General features: G+C 34.2%; 3 protein-coding genes across 7 annotated transcripts; 2 read left to right on the top strand and 1 right to left on the bottom strand.

The window, feature by feature from the left end:
- The first annotated feature begins 599 nt into the window (after positions 1-599).
- Positions 600-8,809, top strand: LOC114191029 (casein kinase 1-like protein 10). 3 transcript variants are annotated; one of them, XM_028080173.1, is made up of 15 exons: positions 600-1,129; positions 1,229-1,341; positions 1,463-1,503; positions 2,133-2,202; positions 2,465-2,613; positions 2,698-2,793; positions 4,684-4,754; positions 5,136-5,197; positions 5,315-5,378; positions 5,478-5,562; positions 5,907-6,033; positions 6,553-6,626; positions 6,699-6,765; positions 6,980-7,113; positions 8,107-8,809. In XM_028080173.1, exons 2-15 carry the CDS (start codon positions 1,266-1,268, stop codon positions 8,383-8,385), a joined length of 1,395 nt encoding a protein of 464 aa, XP_027935974.1. In that variant the 5' UTR covers positions 600-1,129; positions 1,229-1,265; the 3' UTR covers positions 8,386-8,809. The 3 variants fall into 3 exon arrangements, with proteins under 3 accessions (XP_027935974.1, XP_027935973.1, XP_027935975.1); XM_028080172.1 differs by having other exon boundaries at positions 600-1,341; XM_028080174.1 differs by having other exon boundaries at positions 601-1,341; positions 6,702-6,765.
- A 2,504-nt stretch (positions 8,810-11,313) lies between these two features.
- Positions 11,314-19,694, top strand: LOC114192457 (TBC1 domain family member 15). Of its 3 annotated transcripts, none has more exons than XM_028082185.1 (12): positions 11,314-11,505; positions 11,806-11,996; positions 12,286-12,381; positions 15,538-15,641; positions 16,441-16,619; positions 17,136-17,258; positions 17,352-17,440; positions 18,095-18,200; positions 18,557-18,654; positions 18,810-19,058; positions 19,132-19,215; positions 19,336-19,694. In XM_028082185.1, the coding sequence occupies exons 2-12, from the start codon at positions 11,871-11,873 to the stop codon at positions 19,345-19,347; spliced, it is 1,266 nt and encodes a 421-aa protein (XP_027937986.1). In that variant the 5' UTR covers positions 11,314-11,505; positions 11,806-11,870; the 3' UTR covers positions 19,348-19,694. The 3 variants fall into 3 exon arrangements, with proteins under 3 accessions (XP_027937986.1, XP_027937988.1, XP_027937987.1); XM_028082186.1 differs by having other exon boundaries at positions 11,328-11,602; XM_028082187.1 differs by lacking the exons at positions 19,132-19,215; positions 19,336-19,694 and having other exon boundaries at positions 18,799-19,060.
- Positions 19,695-22,683: 2,989 nt separating this feature from the next.
- Positions 22,684-24,019, bottom strand: LOC114191210 (eukaryotic translation initiation factor 2 subunit alpha homolog). The gene is made up of 4 exons (XM_028080388.1): positions 23,567-24,019; positions 23,398-23,454; positions 23,258-23,318; positions 22,684-22,757 (listed from the first exon to the last, which is right to left on the bottom strand). Exons 1-4 carry the CDS (start codon positions 23,939-23,941, stop codon positions 22,684-22,686), a joined length of 567 nt encoding a protein of 188 aa, XP_027936189.1. The 5' UTR covers positions 23,942-24,019.
- Between the last annotated feature and the right edge of the window lie 1,214 nt (positions 24,020-25,233).

Here is a 25,233-nt window from a genome sequence, read left to right as displayed (position 1 = left end):
GTGCATTTGTTATGTTTTAAGATTTTATTTCTTTATATTTAAGTTTAATAGTCATTCTCTTCATTTAATTCAACATTTTTTTCTTTTGTTATTTTTATTTTATTTCTATTTGATTCTTTTAGCCTTTTAGCACTACAACAGAAACTATATTGTATTATAGACAATGATATATAGAGTGGAAAACTAAAAGAAACCTAAGTAATTGTATAAGTTTTTCCAATTATCATAAAAACCAATCGCCACCTTTGACAAGAGACTAACATAATTGACCTCAGTAACAATGTACGTACGTAGACAAAGATAGACAAAGATAAAAAAAAAGGAAAAATGAAAGAAAAATAACAGAAAAAGACAAGAATGAGAGAAAAAGGAAAAATTTTGTTTTTTTTGGCAGCACAAACATGGACGGCAGACAGAGAAGTAATCGGGTAACCTCTCCTCTTTTTTTCTGAGTTTTTTCAAAATTGAGTTTATTTAAAAACAAATTTTTAAATAAATTTTAACAATAAGCCTAAAAACTCCAGGTAAAATTGAATTTATTTAAAAAAAAATTAAAAATCCAACCAAAAAAAGGAAACAGGATTTCCTATAATCCTCATGCTTGGTTTTTTCCGTTCACATTCTTCATCTTCATTCTCTCTCTCTCATCTTTCTCTCTCCTCGCACCAAACCACACCAGCTTCCTCCCTTCATCTCCTTGCTTTCTTATTTGTGGAACCATTTTTGTCTCTTCCTCTCTGATCTTATACAGGCTCCTCCCCTTTTGCTTTCCCAACCCGTTTCGCGAAAAAGTTCGTCTTTTTTGGCCCCTTTTGGGGTTCCTGTACGTCAAGGATTCTGTTTTTATTGGGTCAATGGGGTCCTATTTTTCTAAAATTGCGCCTCAATTCTTGCTTTCTGGGGGTGATTGATTTGGGGTGAAGGAATGTAGCTGGAGGAGGCGGTGTTGTGTTCTTGATAACAATTTCATCCTCATTCAAAGGGGGTGGTGTAAATTTCTTCAATTTGATTCGGTTTTTGTGTATCCTTTTGCCCCGGATACCCTTAATTGGTACTAATTTGACTTGGCTGCGAAATCTCATTGGCTTTTGGTGGGCCTTTGGAGAAAGTTAGGATTTTTTTGACTCAGGTGAATCTGTGGGGGTGCAGTGTTTTTTTTCCTCTCTGTTTGGGATTGTCATAATCACTTTGAATTGGGCCCAAATCTGAGCATAATAGATCATTGCAGCGGCTGCTGGTTGAGGTGCGGTGAAGGTCATCCTATCATGGAGCATGTGATTGGTGGCAAGTTTAAATTGGGAAGGAAAATTGGGAGCGGGTCTTTTGGGGAGCTCTATTTAGGTATGCTCATGTTTCTTTTCCCTTTTTGTTTTGTTTTGTTTTGTTTTGATGTTTCTTACTGTATCATTTTACGTTTCTATTGCTGTAAAAAATGTTGAAGTTATATTCTGTCTCATGTTAGGTGTTAATATACAAACTGGAGAGGAGGTGGCTGTTAAGCTGGTATGTTAATTTTCTTGAAGCTTTTGAACCTTTTTCTGTCTGGAATTTTTGGAGATCGCTTGATATATTTGTGTTTTTCTTTCTGGTGATTCAGATTGCATTTATGTATATTATCTTTAATATGCATGATGATGTTAATCATCACCTTGTTATAATCTGGTTTACTTTTGCTTTCGGAATTATATATTCTATGCAGTGGACATTGTCACTTTGGATGTGAAATGTCCTGAATTTTCTGTTGATGCTACGGGAGTTCCAACAACCAACAGCGATAGATGGAATTTGACATGAGTAATGATTAATGATTGAAGTAAATAATAAAAGTAATGTCATGTCTTGCTGTTGGTCTCTTGCTGTTGAATGTTAACTTTTGAACAATAAGTGGATGATCTGTTCTTATGCTTGAAGTGACATGTGGAATGTCATATTGTTTTCTTTGAGCTTTGTCTTGCACCTGCTGGATACTCACTTTGCTTCATATTTTTCCAACATAGATTATACTGGCCTCCTCATCATATTTTACTGGTTCTGGAGATCATTTTTTTGTAACTAGTTAATAGTGTTAATTACTCATGATATTCTACATTTCAAATTTCTAACAATGCCATCTTGTTCTCAAAAAATTCCAGGAGCCTGTGAAGACCAGGCATCCACAGCTTCACTATGAGTCAAAACTGTATATGCTTCTTCAAGGAGGAAGTAAGTCTAAATCGCTCTTTCTTTTTAATACCCAGGATACTAAAAGAATTATATAATCAACTGTATCTTAATATTTATTTTTATTTATATGATATACATATTTCTTGCTGTTTCCTTTAATTCTGGTTTTATGATTGGTCCACTGAATCTTTTTCTAGTCTAGAAGTGAAATCAGAACTATTAGTCTCAAACCTTGCCTTATGTTAGAAAACAATCAACATTTTATGTGTGAGTAATCGAATATGCCATTTCCTTTATGAAGCGGGGATTCCCCACCTCAAGTGGTTTGGAATTGAGGGAGACTACAATGTCATGGTTATTGACCTTCTTGGACCAAGTTTGGAAGATTTGTTCAATTATTGTAACCGGAAGTTCTCGTTGAAGACAGTTTTAATGCTTGCTGATCAGTTGGTATGTCTGTATGGTGTTGTTTTTTCCGAGAAGGTGCTTTAAGAAGTAATACTAATGTGTTATTTGTTTACTTTTTGTTTTCAGATTAACAGAGTTGAATATATGCATTCCAGAGGTTTCCTTCACCGTGACATCAAGCCCGACAATTTCTTAATGGGTCTAGGACGGAAAGCAAATCAAGTATGATAATGTTGAAGATAATTTCTTTCGATTTTTGTTTGCTTATTTTCTCTCTCTCCTCTCTATTCCCTTATCTAAAGTTGAAGCAGTATGTCTATTTTGTAAAAGAGTGTCGTCTTTTTAAAAACTAATTACTTATTTTAGTTTCAGGTGTTTGTGTAAGCTTTTAACAATTATCAGGAGTTAAAAAAATATTAAATATGATAAGAATCAGAAGCTGCTTTGATTAGCTTCTTGTAAAATCAACTGCTGCTTTTAAAGAAATTTTATTCTTATGATTGTAAACAAACATAAATTAGATTCTTCTGTTTAAAAATGTCTAGAAAATAATCACTAGAATATTTTATACGAGAATCACTTCATTACTAATTACTAATCTTAAACAAAAGGGCCTTAATACAAGTGAAGTGGAGTAAATAGAAGTGTATGTTAAGCAAGAGGTGCATATAGTGGTTGGAGATTATATCAAACTGCAAGTTGCACAGTTTAGGTATCTTTTATCTATCGTACAAAGTGAAAAAGAAATATAGGAAGCTCAAGAGATGTAAATCTCAGGATTCATGTGAGGTGGATTAAATGGAGAAATGTTTCAGTTGTTATTTCTGACTGAAAGGTGGTGTCTCAAGCTCAAAAGGAAAATTTACAGCACAGTGTACATTGGGTAATAATCTGCCAACAAAAGCATAATCAAAGAAAATACATAAGATTATTGATGTTACTTTGGCGAAAGTAGGAGGAGCACCTATTGGGGGAAAAAGATAATCAAATCTTGCAGTTTGACCATTTGTGGAGTCCAACAGAAACCCAACTAAAAATAGAGAAGCCATTGACAAATGATCTAAATATCCTTTTGGAAGGCTTGGCTTTTGACTGAATATAATGACATCATCTGACCTAATATGTTTTTATCACTGTTTGGAATCGGATTCCCATGTTTGTCCTTGGTTGATCAAGGATATTCTTGCTTCTTTGTCCTTTACAATACTAATCAAGTTTTGCCTGTGCATTTGTATTATTTTCTTACCACATCTACAATCCTATGTGGTTTTGTTCGTAATACATCCTAATATTTAATTTATGAGAAGATGTGTTTTTTCTTTACTTTGAGTTGGGGGCCTTGCACGGTAGATATCATTGGTATTCATATATCTATTGTGTTGGAAAAAAAAAACAGTATTTGGAGGGTAAGCATTAAGTGTTGGTAAGTGATTGTACTTGAAACCAACATGGTTCAGAGCTGGTTTGCAATAAGTTTTAGCTTAACCAATCCTATCATTTCATACTGCAATATAATACACATAACTTACTCAGACTTTTTCATATAGTTATTTGTCGTACCTTCAACTTGGAAGGGTTACCCTGAATGAAGCTGATCCTCCATCCCAAGCTGACCTTCTTGCAGGTCAAAGCAATTCATTTCTGAGAGGACATACTTTCTTCGTATCTGATATGCTCAGTGATGGATTGAGTTAATTTTCTGTTGACAGAAAAAGCAGAGGGGAAAAATAGTTAGGGAGAGGCTATTGGTCAGATAAACAGGGCAATGAGGATATGGGAGGATTCATTAAAAGAATTACAAAGTTAGTATGAAATTGGAAATCCTTTGTGAAGAGGATATTCTTAGTCATTCAACAAATTTGTTCCTTTTTTGGTTTCTCTCAATTCTCACATTCTTTTTATGGGTTTGTAGCATTCTTTTATTCTTTTAACTTGTGGATGTTATAATGACTTGTTTTATCCATCTTTTACTTCCAATCTATGGTAGCAGAATCCAATTGTGTTGTCTGACTAAAAATGAAATATTTGATTTATTTTGATAAGAAATAACTTCGTTACGCATTCAAATTTAAGTTCTTTTAATTATACGTCCTTCTCTGTGTATCATTTCAGGTGTATGCCATTGATTATGGCCTTGCAAAAAAATATAGGGATCTTCAGACTCATAGGCACATACCATACAGGTTGGTTTGGTGTCACTATTTAAGGAGGGTGTAATATTTAGTAAAAGATCAACACTTAGGCAAACCTAGCCTATATAAAATTGCACAGATCTTCCTCTATTTGTTTCTATGCATTTGATCACTTTACTAGACCATTATGCATTTATGCTGTCTTCTAGTGGAAATTCTGCACTTAAATGAATGTATTACTTGTTTACCTTAATAATACTAATTATTATCTATTATTATTGTCATCATCGAAATTGCTCCAGCAAATTCCCACTGGTAGAATATTGTGATACCCATCCAAACCTAACTCACAGCATTGGAGTTCTGTTTGAAATATATTCTTCTCGATCTCAATCAGGTTTTCTAATAATTGTATGCATTTTCCTTGCATAGGGAAAACAAGAACCTTACAGGTACAGCACGCTATGCAAGTGTCAACACTCATCTTGGAATTGGTGAGTAATATTTTGTGCTGATTTTTTCTGCTGACATAAGAAAATAGTTGTAAATTATTATATTATTATTAGACTTGAATGTTTTGTATAAGCTAATTATATTTATTTAACTGGTAGAACAAAGCAGAAGGGATGATCTGGAATCTCTTGGTTACGTGCTCATGTATTTCTTAAGAGGAAGGTTAGATAATTTAGAAATGCTTCTACTTTATGACTTTTGGAGGTTTGATGTTATTGCATAATTTTCTTAGCATTAGATTTCTTATGTTTTCTTTTTCAGTCTTCCCTGGCAGGGACTGAAGGCTGGCACCAAAAAACAAAAATATGATAAAATCAGTGAGACAAAGGTGTCAACTCCCATAGAGGTATTATGACTAACTGAATCTGTCAGGTTTTTGGGAGAAAGTAACACCTGATCTTGACTTTATACCATGTTAGGTTAGATATTCTGATGCCTTAGAGGCTAAAAGGAAAGACACGGCTTGAAGGCCAGCTCCACAATAGTTTAGACATTTTGAACAAAGTATTCTATTTCTAATAAATACTTAGATGACCAAATGCTCAGGTTGACGTCCACTTTATGATTCTTAACCCTATATTAATCCTTGCATTCCACAGTAGGCACTCGCATAACCCGTAAATATTCCTCTTCTGCCTCATTATTTTTTAATGTTATTGTTCCTGTTGAATAACGTGCTTGTATAAACAGGTGCTTTGCAAATCTTATCCCTCTGAATTTGTATCATACTTCCACTATTGCCGTTCATTGCGATTTGAGGACAAACCAGATTATTCATATTTAAAGAGACTTTTCCGAGACCTGTTTATTAGAGAAGGTATGTTCCCAAAATATCCGGGATAATGAATCACTATAAGAAAATGTCTAATGAATGATCAATTATAGGGATAAAAAATAATTAGTCACTATAGTGACCAATTTAGATATTAATTTATAAACTAAAAATTATTGATAACTAAAATAGTTTCTAAATTGATCTTTAAATTGGTCACTAACATTAATTACTAAGGTTTTAGCTACTAAAAAAATTAGTTACTAAATTTACTCCATTAGTGACCAATTTAAATACAAATTTAGAGACCAATAATACTTTGGTAGCTAATGTTAGTGACCAATTTAAAAACTAATTCACTACTGTGACCAATTTAAAAACTATTTTAGTTACTAATAATTTTTAGTTTATAAATTGGTATCTAAATTGGTCACTATAGTGACTAATTATTTTGTCACTAAAATTGGTCATTAATTAGATATTTTCTTGTGATGAATGCTGTATATTTTACTGTAAACTTAGCTGTTTAGTGATTGTAGATTGATTTTGTGATTGCTTATATAGGCTATCAGTTTGACTACATTTTCGACTGGACTATGTTAAAGTATCCACAGATCAGTAGTAGCTCAAGAGGACGGGTTAGTACATTTGTGCTTGCAAATTTTGATATTATGTTGTCTGTTGTTGGTCACTTACTGTAGTTGTAATAGCAGCATGGCACTGGCAAGGCAGCTGTGCAAGCAAGTCCACATGTACAAAAGCCAGAAAAAATATCAGGTTCGTTCTCCTCCAGCTGAATAAGATACAGAAGTTGATTCCTAATGAGCCTGAACTTGGGCGGTCAAAATTTGAAATTTAGTATATGCTGTGGCTAAAAATTATACGAAAGCAGTCAGCTATAGTTATCCTTTTCGTGGCTCACATCAATACTTAAACTGGTGCAATGTTCTCATTCCATTTTGTATTATTTTGGTCATTCAATTTCTTTCAGTTGGGAAAGACATTCGAGAGAAATTCTCTGGTGCAGTTGAAGCATTCTCCAGGAGGAATCCTGCAGGTTCAAGTCCTCATGTTGATCACGTCAAACAGAGGAGTTTTGAGGATGTACCGGTGCAAAAGGATACGGTAAATATTGTTTATCCAACATCAATAATATATATTGACCACCATTTGGTGCTTTTCATATGAGAATATTAGGGCATGGTTTGACAACTTTTTTCACTTCCTGTTTCCATTTTAAATTATTATAATTATAAAATAATGTCATTTTCAATTTTCTTCCTGAGATTTGTGCAGAATATGATTAGAGCACTAAAATATTGTTTTTCACTTACCGAAAATTGAGTCACTTCTAGAATTATCATTTAAAACAAAACAAGAAATGAAGATAATGAAGTTTTCTCAAAGCAAAGAGATCCTCTTATTTTCTATATAGCTGGTTTGTAGAGATGTTGCATGTTATGGTCATTTCTATAGAGGGTTTGTAGTTTGGGCTTTGAAGTACTTCTGTCATGGAAGAAATGGGGGATAAACCAATTAAGAGAGTGAATAAGCTTATTACTTTTTCTCATAATCGATGGGGTGAGTTTAAGTGCTACCTTTATATTTCAATTTTGTACATGGCTTCTTTATCCTTGCTCTTAACGGAAGATTTATTTGAAACTAGCAAGTATCCGGTATATATGTGCTTGTAAATAGGTGTAAAATATAAATTATAAAAAAAGTCAGATAGGACCGATTAAATTGATAAAGGCTTGCTTTCTTATTAATTAAACTAAATCTAAACACTACAGAAGCGGCTGAAACATTCAGTTTTGAACACTCCCCAAAATGAATATAATTTATACAGATTGTATTATCAGTAAAAAGAAAAAAATCTTTTGATTGAATAGATAATTTAAAAGAAAAAAACATTGATTTGATGAGTGTCTCAGAAAGAAGGTGAAACATGAATAAGTGAGGAGAATATATTGATATACCCTCTATTGTTATGTTATATAAGGATATAGTTTTCTCTACTGTTTGTTCTTGGTCCAACCAGATTTGCATGTGAATGACTGAGTCCTGTGTTTTACTATCTTATTTGTATGTGTTTGATTCTTTATCTTGTGTTGATAGCACTATGGCCAGCACAATACTGGTCGATATGGCAGCAGTTCTAGAAAAGCCATGATCACATCAAACAAGCCAGTTTCCTCAGGTGACCATACTGGCAGGCCAACCATGACTGGGAGCCGTCCATCTGGTGCTCATAGAATTCAACCGGCATACGACACCAAACAAGCAAATTATGCACGCGGTGGCGGTGGCGGTGGCGGTGGCGGTGGCGGTGGCGGTGCCAGAGGCCACCGCGATGATCCTCTGAGAAGCTTTGAGCTCCTCAACATCAGGAAGTAATTAAGTGAAGGGTGTGTCCTTTTGTTTCCAGTTCTGTATCTGACACACCTGAGATGCAAGAATAGTCTCAAACACTATGGACAGAAACCAACGAATGGAGGTCATAATGGCATGATCTCCTTATACCAGTTTTGGACCAAGGTGGACTTTTTTCTACCCCCAGAATTGTTTCAGAAGGTTTCTCAGCCACTGTAACGTGTTGTTAAAAAGTCCAGAAGAGAATTCAACTAAGATTCTTTCTTATATTTAATTACTGTACTAGACGAGACCTGAGTTGTAGTAAGTTCTCTACGATACACCATGTTATTGCTTGTTAACAATGAGCTCCAACGCTGCCTCTATGTTGTTACATATTAACACTGCCCTTAAGAATGGAATTTATTCACGAGCTGGTATCTGGTTTCAAACTAGCTAATTCAAGAAACACCTGAATTTCTATTCTTAGCATGAATGATTTTTTCTTCTCCCACTTAAGATCCGGAACTCATCAATGCAACTGGTGTCTATCACTTTCGAACTTAAATCTAGAAATTACAATGTCCTCCAAGTTGGATGTTGAGTAAAGGCTATTGTTTGATCGTTAGTTCCAAGTAAATTATACAATGATCTACGATTAAAATAGTCATAGATAAAACCAGGTTTCTTTGAAAAATTTATTAGTTAGACTTTACTTCTGTTCTTGTGTGATATTCTTAGAAGGTCTGAACAATAGATATCGAATTGTCTTTTGGACGACATTTAAAATATAAGCTATAAATACTACCTTATTCATGCCACCCCGGTTAAATGCAATGTCTCTAACTGAATAATCTCCACACAAATAATTAGTTTTAGCTAATCAAGTACTTTATTTCTTTACCTTGGTTGTCTAGTTTATTCTGTATAACTATAACTATTATTACTAATTATTACTCTCCATTCCAGCATGATTATAGTTTTAACCATAAAGTGTTTTAAAATGACTTATTTTCTTAGGGTCTTAATCTTTCACGAACAAAATTGGTTTTCAATTCTTAAATTCACATTAGCACTAATTGTTTTTATAAATTGGATCAAGTAGCACATTGAAATAATATTACTCAACACCGGCCTTTAAAACTTGTTTATGTTTAATGTGTTTTTTTACATCAGACAATTTACATGTTGAATTAAGTTCTATTCTCGTAAAAGGTATAGATATACATAATTAAAATTTTGGCATTCATCTCATTTTGTTTCAATATCTTCCATAAGGAACATGTTTAAAATAAACAAAATGAACAGATTATATCTTGGCTTCTTTCTTTATCTTTTATCAAGTGTATGTATTACCAAATAAGTGACATATCCAAAGGAACTTATCCAAAATCTTAAGTAGCTTTAATTTGTTATTAGTTGCTATGAAGTTGTTCTAAAACAATTTTGATGGTATTGTTATAAATGATTTAATTTAAAACAAAGTAAGACAAGATTGAAAGTAACCAATATATGAAATCATATTGATATTGGATTTCACCTATCAACCAATATATCCAATGTTATTCAGAGCATAAACCAAGTCATTAATGTAAGAAAAGAAAGATGATTTGAATGTGTCATGCATTGAAGATAAGTATTTATACAAAATATGATCTAAATCAAGTATGTAATTATTCAGACGATTTAATAACTTAATTATAGGATATCAATTAGTTTAATCTTAGGAGAATGATTCTAAACCTAATCATAGGAAATCAATTAGGTTAATTACATGAAAATAATTCTGATTCTATCAATTAACACATAAATAACAATAATGATATATATAAAACAATAGCAGAGAACTAAAATAGATTACATCTAACTTCAATATATAAGAGAGTTTAACTATTCATGTTTATGATTCTTGCTAGAAGCATATAGAGTTATTATACCTCTCTCATAACTCTTTTAAAATGTTGTAGTGAAGAGAAATCCTAAGATAAAGGTATAAGAGAAGATCTCCCTAAAACAAAGTAGCACTCTATTTTTTTTTTTTTAAAAAAATATTAATTGACACTTGACTTCAGTCTTTAGTGTTCCGCAACAGAACTTTCCTTCTATGCAAGGCTTCCTAAGAAGGTTTCTTTAGGTTTAGCTATTTCCTCATAATGCTCAAACTCTCCAGATTTGATCAATTTAGGTTTTCTTGACTGAAAGGCTTCTCTCATGACTCTGTGACTCATTGATGCTCAGCAGCTATGTAGGCGATGAAAACTTTTGTTCTTCAAGTTGTTGTTGTTTGAAGATGAAGGCCCATAGGTGAGATAACATGACCTTCCAAGGATTTGGTCAGTTTTATACCTTTCATGGTGACAAGAACTTGTTGTTACCAGAGTGCATTTTCAGAAGTATGAGGTAGAAAGGAAGAAGAAGAAATAACATTTTCAGAGTGAAGGCTGAAGACAAAAAAAAAAAACGGAAGCCATGGAAGAACTTAGTATGAACGAAACATATAGACAACGATTATATCACTCACAAATCCACATAATGAATATATTTAACTGATGCAAACAGTTATCCACCTGAAATTTCTAGTTTTTGTTAATTTTACATAAAATCTTAAGAAAATTAATGTATTGAACATTTTTTATTTAAACAATTCAAAACAAACATTTTATAAATCTGTGGTACACCACCAATAAAAAAATATATAGCATGACATTTATCTTAGTTAAAAAAAGAAAAACGTAAGCAATACCAATGCTTTCGATACACTAATTACTTTTCAGTTGAAATATAGTTCAAACTCCAATTCAATTGCAGTTCAACTTTGAGTTCGATTGCATATTTTAACGAAAAGAAAAAAAAAAACAATGTAAGTCTGTGGAACAGAAATGTTCCAAATATACCGTGATATTAATGAATTTTTTGTGTTAACAAAGGTCAAAATATCCAAATAAATAAACAACCGTTGATATATATATTAATAGTCTTCTCTTCCCTTTCCTCTTCAACAATCATTGGTCATTGGGCGAATTATCCTATTCAACACTCATTGCCTTCCATCTTTCTCTCTCCTTCGATTCCTGCGACACATTCCGTTCTCCACTTTTTCTCTCGCACCTTCCTTCCACAACCTTCACCTCATCGCGTTCATACATCACTTTCAATCTTGCCAAGGTACTTCCTTTTCCTCGCCCCAGATTTTGTATTTGCGTCACAAACGTTTCCCCAACTGGGTTTTCCACGAGCTGCTTTGACGGGCCAAACGTTATCGGTATTACCAATGAAAAACGATTTGATACGTTTTTTTATATATTTTTGTTTTTTCCAACAATTTGACAAGTTTAAGGCACCTGACTTGGTTTTTTTGTCGAAAGATTCTGTACCAAGTGGATTTGACCCTTCTTTTTTTATTTTCCTTCGATGAAGAAAAAAAGTTAAATTTTGTTTGATGGGTCGAGTTTGTTCAATGAACAGAAATTGATGGTGTGATGGGTCTCTAGTAAGGGAATAGTTTGAATTGAAGAGCTTGGCGTTGGTGGATGATTGGTTGTGGGGGACTGTTTGGGGTTCTTATGAAGAGTTCTGGAACTACTGAGTTGAATGCTTTCTACCCCATTAGACCAGAATGCCAAGCAGATGTTCCCGCCCCTCGTTTTAAACCAAGGGTAAGCTTTTGCTTCTCAACCAATGCTTTCTTGGTACACTTCTTAGTGCATGGTCATTTTATTTTTATCACTAATGCACACCAATTCAATTAATTTTATTTGGAATGATTGTGCACTTGGTACCCCTTTTGAATGTGATGTGTCACTCATTCATACTAGCGGAAGATTGAAATTTGTGCTTCTCTTTCTTCTACGCATACCACATAGATGGTGTTTTAGGAATTTTGCTATATATGAAAAGGAAAAATAAAGTCTTATGATTTACACACTGCATTTTCTGTTTCCACAGGCTGGCAAAACTCTAAGTCAAAGAAGATGGCTAGCATCATTCTCTGCAGATGGTCACTTGGATATTGCAAAAGTCCTACGACGAATTCAGCGAGGGGTAACTTCTATTGTTTACTTGCTCACTGCATGTAATGTTGTTGCGGAATCTATCTATAACGATTAATGAGTAATAACTATCTTTCTTTCTGTAACGGCCCAAAAAATTTGATTATACTACTTCCTTGTGTTCCTACAATTTAGTATTAAACAGTACCTGGCCATGTAATTAAAGGGAGACATATATAACCCCATAATAATAGTGTAATTACAGTCCTTACATAGTCACAATCTTTCAAAACTACTTAGGTTTATAAAAGTTTTTCAAAATACACTTGAAAACAAGTAATTACATCATTTCTTATACTTATATGCATACTTCCAAAATATCCTTTCCTTTACGGACCATCGACTTATTGGTTAGTCACATCACCACCTGCAGTCCTATCTGCTCACGCCATGATAGCGATCATAGCAAAATTAACATAATAACCAACACACAAAGAAGGGTAAGCTAATGATAAAATTGAGAAATCATAACAATCAAATAAATTCAAAACAATACTCTTAATCATACACTTTGCAGTTTAGACTACATTCATAGACCCATGACTTCTAGACACGATGTTTATCCGGATTTATGCATTGACTCAGATATAAGAAGCTATGCATCTGTCATAAAAGTGGATTGTGGCAAAGGCCCTGGCTGCACTTGGCCTAACCAACATGAATCAATTACCTCTTGACAAGGTAAGTTACTTATGGCATCGCCAGATTAGTGGTTCCACCCCTAATCCCGCCATAAGAACCTCCTTCAACTCTGACTGCCTAGGTCACTACACTTTATATGAGTTTGTAAACCTAGTAGAGTATAGGATAGCTTGTGATCAACACATATCCCTAGTCAATGCATAACAAACTCCTAGTGGGGATTACACTTCTTCCTTAGAAGCACAATCCTTATACAACAAACAATTCAAATCATCTTCTCTGATTCCATTCCACTTATTCTCTTTTATACTTATAACCTCATCACTTCTCCATGAAACATGATCTCACACCGAGTTCCTCACACTAAACAATCATACACAACTTATTCATCATATTCACATATCATATTTCATAATTTCATGTTAAAGGTGAATAAAGCAAACAAAAGGTTCCACAAGTAACCTGTGGATATTCCTACAACCTGTGGATTTAACTACGAGAAGCATAATTCAAACAGCAGGTTCCACAGGTAACCAATGGATATTTCCACAACCTGTGGATTCAGCTACGAAGAGCAGAATTTCAAACCATACAAGCAAAAACAACCATACTCATCACATATCAAATTCATCAACATGCATTCATTAATTTCGAAATAAAACGCTACAAAGTAAAACAACACTAGCTTCCCTTACCTGATTTAGGAATTCCTCTTGATCTCCCACAACCCCTAATCGTTAGATTACACGAAAGCTCTAAACAAACACAAGAAAGAACCCAAATTCAAAATCTTAGAAAACATATTGAGAGCGCATGCACAACCACCACCTCACTATCATGAGAATTGATTCTTGATCCAAGAAAAGAGGAGAAGGGAAACTTACTCTTTTGGAATGACCTAGTGAAAATGAAGTTTTTACCCTTTCTAGAGTAGGGTTGAAGAAGATGGCTGGAAAGGGGATGGGCTCTCCTCTCCTAGGGTGTTGCTGTGCCAGATAAGAACAGTGAAAAGAGAGAAAGTGAAAAAAAAAAAGGTCAGGTGGTATAGGGTTTACACTTTCAGCTTCCTGCCTCTGTTTATTTTCGGATTTGCAATCACTCTGAAAACACTAGTTCAATCACTCTGTACCAATAATATAAAAACTTATTGTTAAGTCAAGTGTGCGCTTGAGTTCCATCCTGGGTAAACATGGACAAGAAGATTAATATATAAAGAGAAAATACCCACAAACTTATTGTCTTGAGATTTTGGGTTTTAACTGTTATCTTGATCTCTTATCTAGGTTTGTTCATAGTTTATTGGTGTCAAATCTCCTCTGTCTCTCTCCTCAAAGAACCTAACTTTTTGGTTAGAAATGTTACAAAAAGCATAAAACCATTAATATGCCTTAAATCCTAACTCAATAGTTTAAAAATCGCAGAGTTAGTTTTTGGCATGATGAGAGTTGTTGTAGTAGTTAGGCCAATATCATTCTCAGCAAACCTGATCACGCATGCACAAACTCAATTGGTCAAAAACAAAAAGAGCTTGAGACATGTGACTTCGTACAGTCTTCAATGTTTTATACGTGCCATGCACAAGTCCCCAAGACTTAATATGCTCATCTCAACTATTGTTGAGTCAACGAAATAGTATGAGTTTTCATTTTGGACCTAGGAACTCATAAGAAGGGGAGGGAGAGAGAGAGAGATGTGTGTTTGTGTGTGTATATTTGGAAAATTAGGGTTTTTCTGATGATCAATTATTGAAATTTATAATTTAGTTAGACTATTTTAGATGAGATTTTTGAACGTTTTAAAACTACCTCTGGCCACCAAGTTCCATAGTCAAATAAAGTATACCAAAAAAGGCTCATGTTAACTTCAAATTAATTTTTAAAAATTAGTTAATACAAAAGAAAAAGGTTTGCAAAGCCCATCATCATGGGAAAAAGGAACAGGGTAGCGAAGCAGATCGACAGATTTACACTGCCTCGAGCCAACTTCTTGTGATCTCATATGTGCGAGCACATGCCTCTTGCTAATTTGTTCATTAGCTAAAGACACACACAGTGATTGGTAAAGGCTTGAAAACATCTAAAATCAAACTACTGGATCATTTAACCTTTTGAAATACTTAGAATCTAAATGCCTAATCGCTATAGTTCTATCCTTGTTGTTATCATTCATTTTTCTGGCCAAGGCATGTGTATCCTTCAACCCCCAAAGGCTCTTGCTTGAGAATAACATTATTAGAAGTGTTGCCAAAGTATAAAATGGTTAATGTGTTTTATACCTATGAGCATAAGTTGGTTGATGACACTCCCCTCCTTGTTCTTCAAATGAAATGCCTTTTAGACACTCTCCATAAAAGATACACCATAAGATGATGATTTGTGATGACCATTTCACGTGCTTGATAATTTTCATGCAATGTACACTAACAAAGTTAAATTAGGTATCATATAATCGTTCAAGTTTTATTCCTTCTGATTTGTGCCTGTACTTATTTATATAAATTATTTAGGGTGTCCATCCTTCAATCAAAGGGGAAGTGTGGGAGTTCTTGCTAGGTTGCTATGATCCTAATAGTTCACTTGAAGAACGGAATGAGCTCAAGCAACGCAGGAGGTATATTTTCCTTTAAATGTTTTTCTATAAAATCTGTGATCTTCTGAATTCAGGCTTTTGTTCATTAGGAATGGAATTGGTGTTGCTTCTAAGACAATTGATGTTGTGGTGCACTTTTCACTTTGTCTTGTTTAACCTGTGAAAAGGGATCGTGTTATCACTTTGGTTGTAGCTAACATATTTGGGAATGAAAACAAATCAAATAAGTGGACTATACTTACCCGTCATCCTTGAATTCCTCGAGACTTCAATTGCCACTTCCTGCAGTGCCTTCTTGCTGACTCCTGCTTTCAAGTATTTTTTATCAGTTTGGCACAAAAGAGAAGAAAGGCTTAGGAGCAGCCAAGGCTATGACTGCTACTCTCAGTTGTGATCCGAGAACAATGCCACTAGCAACATGCCATTCCTTGCTGCTATGTCTCCGTGTCTTTTTTTTTTCTCCATGTCCACATGTTTTGTGACATGTCCGAAGCTGTGCTACATAGACTACCTGCTTCCTATCATTTGTTTTATTTATCACCACTATTACTGCTACTGTGACCATTGCCGTTACAACACTTAGCCAAATCTTCATAGTTTATTATTCTAATCAAAATTGTGAGACCAAAATTGTTACCTCTTGGATGCCATGCTTCCTATTAATCCTTGGCCTTGGTGCCTCATAATATATGAACAATAAGATTAGTTTTGTTTGCTTTATCTCCCAAATAATCTAGACTATAGTAACTCGGGACTGGGTGACTTCTTTGTATTGATTGAAAATAAACAGAATGACATGTTTTGTAAATTTATTACTCAGGGGGCAGTATGATATGTGGAAAGCTGAATGTCAAAGGATGGTCCCAGTCATTGGTTCTGGAAAATTTATTACTACACCCCTCATTGATGACGATGGTCAGATAATAGATCCTTCTTTGGTAACTGTCCAGACTTTAGACAAGAAAGTTTTGCAGTGGTTGCAGTTATTACATCAGATCGGTATGTAAATGCTTCTGCAAATACTTTCTCCATTCTGTTCGGTTTTAGTTTTGTTTCTTGGACTTAATTTACCTGAAAAGCTAGTATCATAAATTTGTGGATTCATGAAAAGTGGGAACCCTTTTTGTACTCTGATTGTCTCATAGATCAGTGAAAGAAGCTTGGGTTGTGCTCTTTTTGTGGGTGTAAGGCCACAATTTTATCAGTACTTTTCACACAATTAGTTAGCAAGTAAATTTTCCATGCTAATAAGACAAATATCCTGAACATATAGTTTATACTTTTAACAAATTTAGAAGTCATTAAAATGGAATAGCGACCTGAAAATTTTGGATACCATTTAAGGCATAATATGTGCCTTGAGCTTGTGATGTCAATGGCATCTGTTCCATGGTGTTCACAGAACAAGGTCATATGCTGTTATTTTTTCTTAAAAATTGTCTGCTCGTGGTTTATTCATAATTAATTTGTTCTAACAAGCAGCCATGGTAGCAATTGATTATTTTTGCACTGTAGGCCTGGATGTTGTTCGAACAGATCGGGCACTTGTCTTTTATGAGAGTGAAGATAATCAAGCAAAACTTTGGGATGTGCTATCAGTTTATGCTTGGTTGGACAATGATATTGGTTATGTACAAGGTGAATTGTTATAAATAGTTCTCAATTTTAAGAGTTGAACTGAAATGGCTTTGAGAAGTTTTAGACGTTCTCTAAGGGTTATTTTCTTTGTAGGAATGAATGATATTTGCTCACCTATAATTATTCTTATTGAGAATGAAGCAGATTGCTACTGGTGCTTTGACCGTGCAATGCGAAGGATGGTAAGACAGACACAATGCTTCAACAAATTTGCCTAAAAGTGATAATTATATGTATTTCTTGGTTGGATAATCGATAATGAGAAACTACAATCTACTGAATACTGCCTTGAGAAAATGTTAGAACACATGCCTAATTGTCCATCGGAGTGATGTTCATTTCATGCTTTGGTTTTTCTACATTTTTGTACATGTATTCAGGGATGCTATTCTCACAACTTATTTGGTACTTTTAGTTAAAGTTGGTGAGTTGAGACTAGAAAAGGATGTAATTTCTCTAACTTCGTTCCTGTTCTATTCATTTCACATACATGATTTCGATACTTCCTGAAATTTTTGTTGCACAAAGTGGTGTATGCTAAGTCCGGGAACACAGACTCACACTACTGTTGGGATTGGAACTGATTCCTTAAGAAAAAGTAGTGGCTTATTCATTATTTTATTAGTGTTTGTACCCAGTCCTTTCTCAAATGTGGAAAATCAATTGACTATACTGCAGTTGAACATATTACTGTAGCTAGTTCAAATAAAGAAGTGTTTCTGATTCACTTGGATAATATTTAGCATATTTATCTCTTGCTGTCAATTTTGTTTTCTTGTGCTTTCAATATGTATTTTTCACTTGCAATTACATTCTTGCTATTGTTTTCATTTTAGAGAGAGAACTTCAGGTGCAGTGCAAGTTCAATGGGGGTCCAATCTCAGTTAGCTACACTCTCACAGATAATAAAAACAGTTGATCCTAAGCTTCATCATCACCTTGGTACGTAAAACTTGTCTGGGAAGCTTCTAATGTGCTGAGTTATAGTTTCATATATCAGATTCTTTTATCTTCATATTTGAACCAGATTCAGCGTCAAATGCATCCAAAACCCTTTCAGTTTAAGATAGTAAACGTTTGTTGAAATATTTTTTTCTTTGACAATGATATTCCGAGATTGCATAAGAACAGAAAATTGTAGAAGTACCTGTCTGATTGTTATTAAAATTCATGGTCAATGGAGTTAAGGGGACCTCTCATGAAGGGAGACATTGCATGATGAAGTATTCTTCTATATATGGATGTGAAAGAACCAAGAATTTTGTTCTTTGATTTCAATTTCACTTTTTATTTTGCAGAGGATTTAGATGGAGGAGAGTATCTCTTTGCATTTCGCATGCTTATGGTTCTTTTCCGAAGAGAATTTTCTTTTGCAGATACTTTATACCTTTGGGAGGTAAGGATGGTTCCAACAACAATATAACTTTTCTCAAGAAATGCACTTTTAAAAGTTGAGAGGTACCATTTTTGTGGTTCCTCAGCATTTCTCGATGAGATAGAGTACTTCACATTAATAGCTCATTGTTGAGACATAATATAGATTGTTTCCAGTTGATGTGGGGCATGGAATACAACCCAAATATCTTCATAAATTATGAGGATCCAGATTCTAAAACAAAAGATCCCTCACCAGCAAACGACAAAGTTTTGAAGCAATATGGAAAATTTGAGAGAAAAAATGTGAAGACTGGCCATACAGAGGAACATAGTGCACTGGCTGTTTTTCTTGTTGCAAGCGTTCTTGAGATCAAGAATAGACGGATTTTGAACGAAGCCAAGGGTGTTGATGACGTTGTCAAGGTTCTTCTCTCTCGACCCTTTATGGATTCATACATAATGTTGTTGCATATCTCACATGAAAATATCTCTTCAGATCTTAGGTGACATCACCTCAAATCTTGATGCTAAAAAGGCATGCACTGAAGCACTGAAAATTCAGAAAAAATACCTGAGCAAGGCAAGTTCCATTCTTTGTCTTCCCTGGCAGTGTTTAGAAAAATCAGCTCTTAAGGCCACGATCATTTTATTGTTTTGCTTCCAACCAAGAGGTGTGAATGTTGGTAGTTTTTCCATGCAGGCCAAGAAGTGATGACAGAGATAAGAATAGATCATCATCATGCAACTATATGATGGTTTCTATGGTTACACGATCTTCTGAGGTTTTACTTGCTCTTCACAGACCATTATTTTCTTTCATTTTTTTCTTCTCTCAGTGGTGGCATGCAAGTTCCCTGCTTTGCCCATTTCTAATCATATGCTTTGAAAATGTTGCAAGGTATAGAGAACAAGAAAACCTCAACTTTAGATACAAAATTCATTTATTTGGTTTATTTGTTGAAATGAAGTTTGAATTTAGGATATGATGTAAATTATTTAAATTCTCTACAGCTAGGTCAATTTTAGTGAGTTGTATATTATAATTTTGTTTTTGTTAAATATTTCTAAAGTGTCATTTGTTAATATATTTTAAAAAATAAAGGGAAGTATATTTATAGTTTTAATGTGTATTAAATATCGAAATGCTAGTTTTTTGAGGACACGAAAATCTATTCATTTGGTGGGATTCTTTGTTGGGAGCCTTTCATGTTTTATTATATGTCAAATCAGATCTGGCAATTATGTAAAGTATATATTTTTTAAAAATAAGTGGAAGTTTATTAATAGTTTTTGATGTGGATGGAATATTGACATAATCTCTTTTTGGATGAGAGTGTTTTCAAAACTTGACTAAGAAATCTTGAATATTATATATATAACTTGGTTGATGTTACTGTCTCCGAAAGCAGCAATAACACAAAGCTAAGCCAAGCTGAAAATCATTCATTGTTTTAAATGGGAAAAAACCTTCTTTATTGTAAATCTTTTCCCATTATACAAACCTCCTTTCAAAATGATCTCTAGGATTGAGATGTTCTGCAGTTATGCATTCAAAGCTCTAACCCTTGAAAATATTTGTTTTAAACATGAATTTTGAAAATTAATGATGGTTAAATTGAAACCTAAAAAACCTCATGCGGTTCAATTATGCAGGCTAAATTATAGAATCTTTTATAATTGTATAGTTATAGGGATGACAAATGATCATATTGTTGAAAAAAAAAAATCTTCTATCATTCTGGGATGGTTATCTGTGAAAAAATATTGTTTAAAAGAATTTGGTTATCTGTGAAAAAATATATGCAGATGAACCTTTTATACCCTATCCACGGATATTGAAAAATATTTTTTATTTTCATTATTTTAATTTTAAATAAAATATGTAAAGAAACTCTTTGTAATATTAACTCAAATATTTACTTAAAAGTTTTGTATTGGAAACTTTTGTATTTATGTTTTGGTTTGAGCAAAAACCAAATGATTTTCTTAAAAGAAATGTCCAGAATTTACCTTGGACTTAGTTAGGTCCTTACTTTGTGGTTAGGATCTAACATAAAATTATGTTACTCGCATTCACGTTACCTAGCTTTAAAAAGTCAAATATTTAACGTAAAATTGCTATTATATGATTGTGAAAGTATAGTGTGAGATATTTGTGTTTTCCAACATCTTATTTCTTTTGGGAACTTGGAAATGTCAAATGATGGACCACAAAAGTTGTGGAATTTGTTATGTTGGAATGGGGTTTATTCATTTACTTGCAAATCCAACCATTTATTTTTTATTATAAGCAAATAATCTAACAAAGTATATTCAAATTTGAAGTGGCAAAACTTTGAGGTCTGTATACATTTTGGTGTGAGGACATTTACAGAGAGAAGTGAGAGAGTATTAACCTCAACTCTCATTGGTGCAGGTTCACAAGAATCACAATATTTTCAGATATTTTAAATGAGCTTTTGGATTAAAATGTATCTATAATCCCAGTAATAAGTCATGTCATTATGACTATTATTTGATGGCTAATTATGAAGATTTTTCTAGTGTAGATATATATACACATGTATATTGGTTACTGAAAACCATTTATGGTTGAAATACTAAAAGGATGTGGATGAATCGATGCATTTGTAGCGGTTGGGAAATTGTAAGTTGATCTGGTATAAGTAAGATGAAGATTTTCGAAGGTAATTATTAAAACATGTTCTTAAAAAAAAAATCATACATAAACAATTTATTGATTAGTTGGTGTGTTATGTAGACAATCTAAACTTGGAAAAACTATATGAACTGCACAAAGTTGATAATATATCAATAATGAGAGGTTAGAAATATATAATCCAAATTAAGGTGGAAAGTATTAAAAAGAAAATAAGAGAGATTAAGTTTAGCAATGAATTTACCGGTTTGATGCTATCTTGTTACACACAATGTCTAAGGTCACAAAGTCATCACGTATCAAGTCTTTGGCAGCAATGGCGGTGGCGGATCATTAGGCGGCATGACCCCAATTTTTTTTTAAAATATTTATATAATTTTTTAATATATTTTTTTAAAAATTAAATATTTTTAATATATTTTACATATTTTGATATTCTAAAAAAAATTATACATTTATATTTATATATAAAGAATTTTTTTTTTGTTGTCCATATTTATTTTTCTGTTTTATCTTTTAAATGTTTTTTTAAATAAAAAAAATTATTTTATTAATATCATATGTTAAGTGACCATTTTCTTAATTTAACCATTTTTTATTTGATTATTTTTTAAAAAATTAATTATTATAAATGAAAATTAATTATTATAAAACTATAAAAAAATATTTATATTTAATTTTATAATTATAATAATAACAATGATTATCATTTTATTTTTTTTATTATCATAAAACAAATTAAATACAATGTTTTATTAGTTTATATAAAAAATTGGAATTACTCTTTCAATTCTTATTTTTGATTAAAAATATTAAGTTAGTCTTCTAATGTTTTTTAGTCTCGATTTTGAAAAAATGATACAATTTGATCATTTTTCATTAAATTTCTTGAATCAAATCTAGGTTTTTTCATAAAAATTGAAGTTGTGAATAAGGATGATTTGTTTTGTTAGTGTAATTGACATAATCCTAGTGTCAATTTTGATGAAAAATTCTTGCTCACTTCAATAAATTTAACGAAAAGGACTAAATTGTATCAATTTTTAAAAATCGGGACCAAATTGAGACTAAAAAAACTAGAGAACCAACTTGACATTTTTGGACGAAAAAATGGATTAAAAGAGTAATTCAACCAAAATTTTGGCACTCCCAAAATATTGGTTGAAGATCTGCCACCGTTTCGCACATATTGAATCATCATGCATTGAGAAGATGTTTCTTCAGCTTTCACATGGACGAAACATCATGCACCAAGAAGGTGTGGCTTCGGTAGCCTTTTCGACAAGATTCACACAAAGTAAATCAACATACATCAAAAGAGTGTTTGCCTTTTCACCAAGATTTTCACAGAGTTAATCATCATGCATTGAGAAGGTGTGGCTTTAACAACTACATTACAAACATGTCGTATCGGTCCAGCATGGGCGTTTTCCAACCTGGTTGCAAAGGCGTCTCCATTGTCCCTTCAACAAACAGATGGCAGCTAGATGAAGGCCAATATATGTATTTGGATGTGATGGATCGGGAATATGCCTTCTTGATGACTTGGGCCAAACCATAGGCCTAATCCCTAGAAGCATGCTAAGAAGGATATAAGAAGAGATAAACCTTCAAGAGCCTAATGGGCTTCAAATGTTATTTTCATGCACCAGTGCAGGAAGGGCCTTTGGCAGCGGTTGTTTATCATATTCTGCACCGGTTCGGGAACCGAAGCATATTGGGGCGAGGCCAAAAGAGCACAGCTTTTGGCCTCGGTTAAGGACCGAAGCCATAGAGTGCCCTTCTGCCTCGGTTCAGACGAACCCGAGGCCATAGAGCCCACCTTTTGGCCTCGGTTTTCTGTGCCACCCGAGGCCATATGAGCTTTTTTTTTTTTTTCAAATTCGATACCCTTTTGGCCTCGGTTTTGGTTGCAACCGAGGCCATATGGGCTTCTTCTTTTTTTTTTTTTTAAATTCGATACCGATCTCACGGGTGAGCGTATTCAAAACAGAATCAGGATCAGTGACAATTATTTTGAAAGCCTGGAGACACAGTGAAGCATATTCAGTAACTACAAGAGTCAGAAAAGCATCAAACAATTAAAAAAGAAAAATTACCCACCTCAAAAGCATGACCATATTTGCGATATAAAGGCCATCCAATGTGAACATAGAGCTCCTACACAACAAAGGCCATTTCAAATTTAGTTCAATAAGCAGAAGAGAAACTGTGCAATGGTAGTATAGGAAGTGATGAGCACAGAGAAAAAAAATGGGGTTTTGGTGAGTACCTCCAAATCGATGTTGAGGGTTTCGGCAACGTGGCGCATGATGGAGTGGACGAGCTTGCTCTTGTTGTACCTCTCCTCGCAGGCCTGAATGTCCTCTTCCGAGACCCTACGCTTGCTGAGATCGATGTAACCCTTTTCCTTGTCGACACGGAGGACCATGACGGGCTCGATGCGCCCCACCTTGATGAGGCTGTTGACGCTGCGAATCCGACGGCGGGAGAGCTCCGAGAACAAGATCATGCCCTCGATGTTGTTGTACTCCAGAAGTGACACGTAGGCGCCCATGTCCGCGATGTTCTTCACCTGTATCATCACCGCCATGTCCACCTCCGGGTACCTCGCCTCGTACATACGACATTCTAGGTTCGGACCCATCCTTCGATACTCTCTTTCTCTCAGCGCCGACTCAGGGTTTTCGTTTAGCTCTGTGGGAAATGGAAATGGGAAGAAAGAGTACCTGCAGAGAGAAATGGAGGAGCTGCGCGCACGAGGAAGAAAGGGACTGCAGTTTTGAGCCCTAATTAAACACTATGGCCTCGGTTCAATTTAGAACCGAGGCATATAACCCCAAAACCACTTTTGGCACCGGCTATTCGCACAACCGAGGCCTATAAGTCAAAACGAGAATGGCATTTTTGAAATTTTGGGCATCCTTTTTGGCTTCGGGCCTTCTTAACCGAGGCCTAACAGGGCTTTTGGCTTCGGGTTTTTTACAACCGAGGCCTATAACTGGTTTTGGCTTCGGGTTGTAGGGGAACCGAGGCATAAAAGTTGCCAATAATTGCAAAATTGCCACCGCGCCATTATAGGCTTCGGTTCCTGGCCAACCGAGGCCTATAAGGCGAGGTAGAAATCCAATTCTGCACTAGTGATGAGCCAAGGAAGATATCAAGATTTGATGGGCTTGTTCTAGTCCATTAGAATAAATTTAAATTGGGCCAATTGTTAGGCCATGCTTTCTAAATAAATTGTAAAAATTACTGGAAGTAGTTTGGATCATAACTTACCTAACTTTTGAAATTGGATCCATTCAAGTCCAATTCCAAAAGCCTAGGTCGAGATTATGTCTAGCTTAGCCATGCTTTGCACATTTAGCACATGCAATAAATGAGGAAAGCGTGATGTAACATCCCGTCCGGATATTACGAATTTAATAAAATAAAATAAGATGCTTTGCATTTATTATAATTCCATTTCCCAAAAACACAGGGAAATTAAAACGTTTATTACATCCGAAATTATTCCAAAATCCATACTTTATAAAATTTAGATACAGTATCTGAGTCTGGAACATAAAGTTTACAAAATTATTCCAAAACCATAAAACATAAAAACTCTGATAAAACTTTCTCTCAGACTAGCCCCGCTCTGGCTCTAGGCCTCACCAGATCCACTTGCAACATCATCTGCTCTCGTGTACCGCGTACACGATCATCGCCAAACACAAACAAATAGGGTGAGCTAACAATTAAACAAACATATATACACAACATATATATAGATACAAACACACCAAAGGAATTCCATCCTTTGATTCCATATCACATGGTCGCCACCATGTCATCCATGATCTACGTCTTAGACGAATATCTTAAGATGTCTTATTGCCACACCTACAAGCAACAACTTGTAGAGCACGTGCGGGAAACCTGCTACGGACCATACTC

The sequence above is a fragment of the Vigna unguiculata genome, chromosome 7 (genome assembly GCF_004118075.2).
Source record: "Vigna unguiculata cultivar IT97K-499-35 chromosome 7, ASM411807v1, whole genome shotgun sequence".
In the NCBI taxonomy this organism is placed as follows: Eukaryota; Viridiplantae; Streptophyta; class Magnoliopsida; order Fabales; family Fabaceae; genus Vigna; species Vigna unguiculata.
Note: the sequence above shows the minus strand (reverse complement) of the source record. Positions and strands in the feature narration are given on the sequence as shown.

Bases quoted from the DNA above. Each gene is read 5' to 3' on its own strand.
- LOC114191210 (XM_028080388.1), bottom strand. From the start codon at position 23,941: ATGGGTCCGAACCTAGAATGTCGTATGTACGAGGCGAGGTACCCGGAG. The intron at 23,455-23,566 runs GTACTCACCAAA...TTTGTTGTGTAG, and splicing joins CCCTCAACATCGATTTGGAG to GAGCTCTATGTTCACATTGG. The intron at 22,758-23,257 runs GTATCGAATTTA...TGTTTGTTGAAG, and splicing joins TACGCTCACCCGTGAGATCG to GGACAATGGAGACGCCTTTG.
- LOC114192457 (XM_028082185.1), top strand. From the start codon at position 11,871: ATGATTGGTTGTGGGGGACTGTTTGGGGTTCTTATGAAGAGTTCTGGA. The intron at 16,620-17,135 runs GTATGTAAATGC...TTTGCACTGTAG, and splicing joins GCAGTTATTACATCAGATCG to GCCTGGATGTTGTTCGAACA. The intron at 18,655-18,809 runs GTAAGGATGGTT...GATTGTTTCCAG, and splicing joins ATACTTTATACCTTTGGGAG to TTGATGTGGGGCATGGAATA.
- LOC114191029 (XM_028080173.1), top strand. From the start codon at position 1,266: ATGGAGCATGTGATTGGTGGCAAGTTTAAATTGGGAAGGAAAATTGGG. The intron at 6,627-6,698 runs GTTAGTACATTT...TAGTTGTAATAG, and splicing joins GTAGTAGCTCAAGAGGACGG to CAGCATGGCACTGGCAAGGC. The intron at 7,114-8,106 runs GTAAATATTGTT...TTGTGTTGATAG, and splicing joins TACCGGTGCAAAAGGATACG to CACTATGGCCAGCACAATAC.